This window comes from Crocodylus porosus, unplaced genomic scaffold (assembly GCF_001723895.1).
Source record: "Crocodylus porosus isolate Cpor-Errol unplaced genomic scaffold, CroPor_comp1, whole genome shotgun sequence".
NCBI lineage: Eukaryota > Metazoa > Chordata > Crocodylia > Crocodylidae > Crocodylus > Crocodylus porosus.
In genome coordinates, this window is record NW_017728897.1 from 944,013 (window position 1) to 948,458 (window position 4,446).

At 40.3% G+C, this 4,446-nt stretch overlaps 1 protein-coding gene across 1 annotated transcript in view; it reads right to left on the reverse strand.

Moving 5' to 3' along the window:
- Positions 1 to 4,446, reverse strand: part of DOCK5 (dedicator of cytokinesis 5) — a 127,812-nt gene that overhangs the window by 29,559 nt on the left and 93,807 nt on the right. The window contains exons 29-30 of the mRNA XM_019556563.1: positions 1,689 to 1,783; positions 689 to 767 (exon numbers count right to left, since the gene is read on the reverse strand). Of these exons, the coding sequence (XP_019412108.1) occupies positions 689 to 767; positions 1,689 to 1,783 (174 nt within the window). The remainder of the gene's footprint in view (positions 1 to 688; positions 768 to 1,688; positions 1,784 to 4,446) is intronic.

Sequence of the window (4,446 nt, forward strand, 5' to 3'; positions counted from 1 at the left end):
GGAAGAACTACTTCATGGTAAGGGTGGCCAGAGCCTGGAATAGGCTCCCCAGAGAGGTGGTGCTCTCACCTTCCCTGGACATCTTCAAGAGGAGACTGGACAGGCACCTGGCTGGGGTCTTGTGACCCCTGCCACCCCCAGTGCTCCTTCCTGCCCATGGCAGGGGGTTGGACTAGATGGTCTGTCTAGGTTCCTTCCCACTCACTGATTCTATGATAGCACTGAAAGGACTTTCCTTACAGTCATGCAGGGAGTCTCCAACAGAGTTGAGAATAGAATAGGTCACCTGAAACCAACTGCAATTCTGTAGCCACTGAACATGAGAATTTTTAGTGCTAAAACTCTTCCAAGTGCAAATAAACTAAAGACAACTTACAGAAACACAGGCAGTAAGAACATGTTTCACTCACAGCTCCTATTTTAGCCAAGTTATTAGTATATTATGCTTGTGGGCTGATTGGAGAACATCCTCCATAGTGCAGTAACGGTTCATGAATTCCAAACACCACTTCAGGTTACAAATTTCCCATTAACGCCTAGTTTGCTGTTTTCTGCCAAGTGGACGTAGTAACACATCCTTGCCCGTATCGATACAAGTGTCTCATCACTGCATGTTGAACCCATCATGCATCAGGAGCTCCTCACAACCACAGAGTTCAGAATAATTTAAGTCTAATTTAATCATTACCTGAAGTTCGAAGTTTGCCTGGTCCAGGAAGAATCGGTTGAGTACAGATGTAAATTGGTTCACAGCTCGAAGGAAAACCCTGGAAAGTAAAACGCCACATGTGGAGTTACTCATGGAGGAAGAAACAGCACAGGCCTAGATTTACTGCTTCTTCTCTGTAAGCTTGCAGAAGCCAAGAATAAGTGACATCAAGAAGTGAAGCTCTTTCAGCTCATTCCTTCTATTTCATCTCCCCTTCCATCCAGAGGCACTGAGGGAAAGGTACATGTCTGCTTCTAAACAGAAGAAACCCTGATCTAGGATCTATTTGGTTATCTAGTCTTCAGGTCAAAGCAGCAGCATCCCACAGTGTATTCACTGGAGGTCCATCTATCTATGGTACTTATGGCCATCGTTACAGCACTATCGGAACAACAGCAAATGTCTCCATGTAACATCCTTTTACAGATGTGGAACTGAGGCAGAGAGGCTAAGGTCCTCACCCAAGGTCTTTTAAGAAGCCTGTAACAAAAGAGAAAAATAAAACTGACTGTTCTAAATCCCACCCAGGCTAACACAAGCACCCCTAAAGCATTCTCTTTTATCCAGCTTTGTTTTATTTTTTCCAGTTAATTGCAGGAGCACTTCCTTCGCACTTAAAGCAAAGGGGCTTCTTAGACGTACACCAGCAACTCTGGGAGAGACACAACATCTCTTCACAAAATACTGCATATTTTAGCATAGACTTCCTCAGAAAGACAACAGAGTTTGCAGGTTGACAAATCTTCCGAAACAGTCCACTACTAGACACTGAATCAAACCTAACTTACGTCAGCCCGAACCTTTTGAGGAAGATAACCCTGAATATTCAAATGACTGGCAGCAGTGCTGGTGCAAAAAAACCAAACCAAACCAAAACAAACAAACAAAAAAAAAAATCGCCCTCATCATGAGCTGATACAGTTCTGAAGCAGTCGTAAAAACCTTCAAGTAACAGTGGTTACAGGTACAAACCATTTACCTGCTCTGCATCATGTTCATGACCATCCAGTCATTTGCATAGACATTCTTTTCAATCAGATCCTTAAACATAATGAAGGTTTCCATGAGGAAGTCCTGCAGAAAAAAATATAGCATGGAGGGATACAAGAAACTGGTCAGTAATCCCACGGAAATACAGGAGGATGTACAATGTCAGACTTTGTTGATTACTGATCAATATTCTGTGCTTTTGAGAAGAATAATTTACTGTGGGCTTTCTCACTTTAATTAAATTATTTTTGACATCTCATCCATTCAACCACAAAAGGAAAAACTAGTCCCCCAGCAAATCTATACCCTTCATTTAATTAAATCTGTTCTTTTTGTTGGAAGCTAGACTTTATTGTGGGGGCACCCTAATGCATAAGGACCACAACCATTTAAAAGCAAAACGAGAGTTCAAGGACTTCTGCCCTAGTGCTTCTCTCCAAATACATGAAGGGGAAACCAGCATACAGCTACTGAATTATCTTGTACACAGAACTAGAAAGGGCTTTGTTGTTCCCCATTAATGCATGTCTTGTCTAGTCTACAATTTAGAAGAATATTAGAATGTATTAATGAGCACATGTTCAGTTTCAAGTATCTAGTTCAGATAGGGCAAGACACTATTAACCCATGCTAAACTGTTCCATTTATAGCCATCACATCTTAAGTACTAGCCTACACAAGGCACAAATGCCAAGTTGCAGGTTGAAGAGCGGGATGTATTTAAATACAACAAGTTGGACTAAGGACAAACTTCACTTTGCAAAGTGTCAAGGGTGGATGATTCTCTTCTGTTCTGAGTAGGTAGCATTCAAGTACTAATGAAGGGCACCTGAGAAGTCACTGTTCTACAAAGGTCACCACCAACAACAAAAAAAGCAATTGCTGCTGAACTAAGCAGCATGCTCCAAAGAGCAGGCAGGTAACAGTGATGCAGTGAAAAAAATAGATATTAGTACTGCCTCAGTAGGAATGCCTTTAGGCCTTATTAAATCAGGGAATGATGGAAAGGTTTCAGCTTGACATGGGCCACCTTGCAGCCCAGAATTCTCTCATAACTACAATAACTCAAGCAGCAATGTTGCAATGTCTGAGCTGAAGATATCACAAGGGAATGATTATTTAAATTGTCTGAGAAAGAACATAAAACAGTGTTTCCTTTGGTATTGTTTGTTAAATAAATTCATGGACATACTTCTATAGATGCTAGGGTCAATAAAACTTAGAATCCAAACTTAAATTTTAGGTTAGTCTCTCTTTAAAACGTATTCAAGCCAATTTGCTTTCCAGGTTTGTCTCTGGGCACAAGCTGTACGTAACAGTTAATTCAGAAGGAGCAGAGCCAGGGAGCAAACAAGCAACACAAGATTAAGTTGCTCCATTTTAGTAAAACACTTAAATCACAAGCTTACCTTTACCCAGTGCTGAAGTCACATTATGACAAATGTGACTAAATTCCCTTCCTGAAGAGGAATGCTTTCCTGAATTGGGGATTCACTGACACCATAAGGCTGTTCAACAAACTTTTCTTAGTTCTATCAGTTTTGCTGCCCTTACAGTCTTGTCCCAAAGAAAAAAAAATGTTTCTAATTGACCTTGACAAAAATTACTCCACTGACACTTTTGATAAGGCTATTCCACCTTTTTTTTTTTTTTACATGATTTTGCTTATTCAAATGAATATTTTGCAAGAATTCTCTCAAAATCACAAACTAATTCAAGACTTAGTTGCTGACTACTCTCCATCTACTATCTAGCTGAGTAGCTTTCAGTTTAGAAGTTTACATGACAAAAATGTGTCTGTCCTGTAGATGGCCATATTGCTCAACAGATCAGATGCGATTATTTATATCCAACCTTGAAAGCACAAAATGCACCCAGACAAGCACACAAGAGATTCTGACATAACAAATGCAGAGACAACCAACTGCACCCTCTAGCTAAATCCCATGTTCCAAATAAGAATACCGGACTAAGTTTGACAGTAAATGTCAGGGGAAAAAAAAAAAATAAAAAAAAATAAAAAGTTGTGTTTGTGTAGAAGAGTCACACCACAAAGTTTTGTGCAAAGGCTTCCTTGGGTTGGTATACAGGGAGGGGCAACACCGATTCGATTGGCACTGTAGCTTCCACAGGCATAAAAGCAAAGAGTAAAATTGTTTCACCAAGTTCCACACTGGAACCATGCAAAAACCAAGACCTGTTTAGGGTTTTAACACCAAGGTACAATTTGCAATGCTGCTTAGGGACAAGGGACAGTTCCCTTTGATTTTAATGGGGATAGAGGTCCAGTTCCCTTAAGGAACTTTAAAATTGCAGCTTCACACCCTAAATAGGGCCTAGATTCTTCCAAAGCTTGATCAGTGTTTCTCCAAAAGGTGCATCACCAACATTTTCATAGCACAGCAGTACTTAAGGTCTTTCAATCATGCATCAAGGCCCCAGTGCTAGGTGCTGTGCAAACAAAAGGATGGCTCCTGCTTCCAACAGCTGACAATAACCTGAAACTTATAAGAAACCCAATTTGAGTTCTGAATTTAAAACAAACTCCCAGTGCAGCCCCAATTTACTCAGTATGGATTGTGTGGCAACCACACCAAGTGGATCTATTAATACCTCACATTTTTCAGAAGTTTAGCGATTGCCCCAAGCTTGCCAGCTTTTCATACGACCAAATAAAAAGGAGTATCCAAGCTCCTACCTCAGGTGCACAACAACAACAAAAAAAAAAAAAAAAAAAAAAAAAAAAA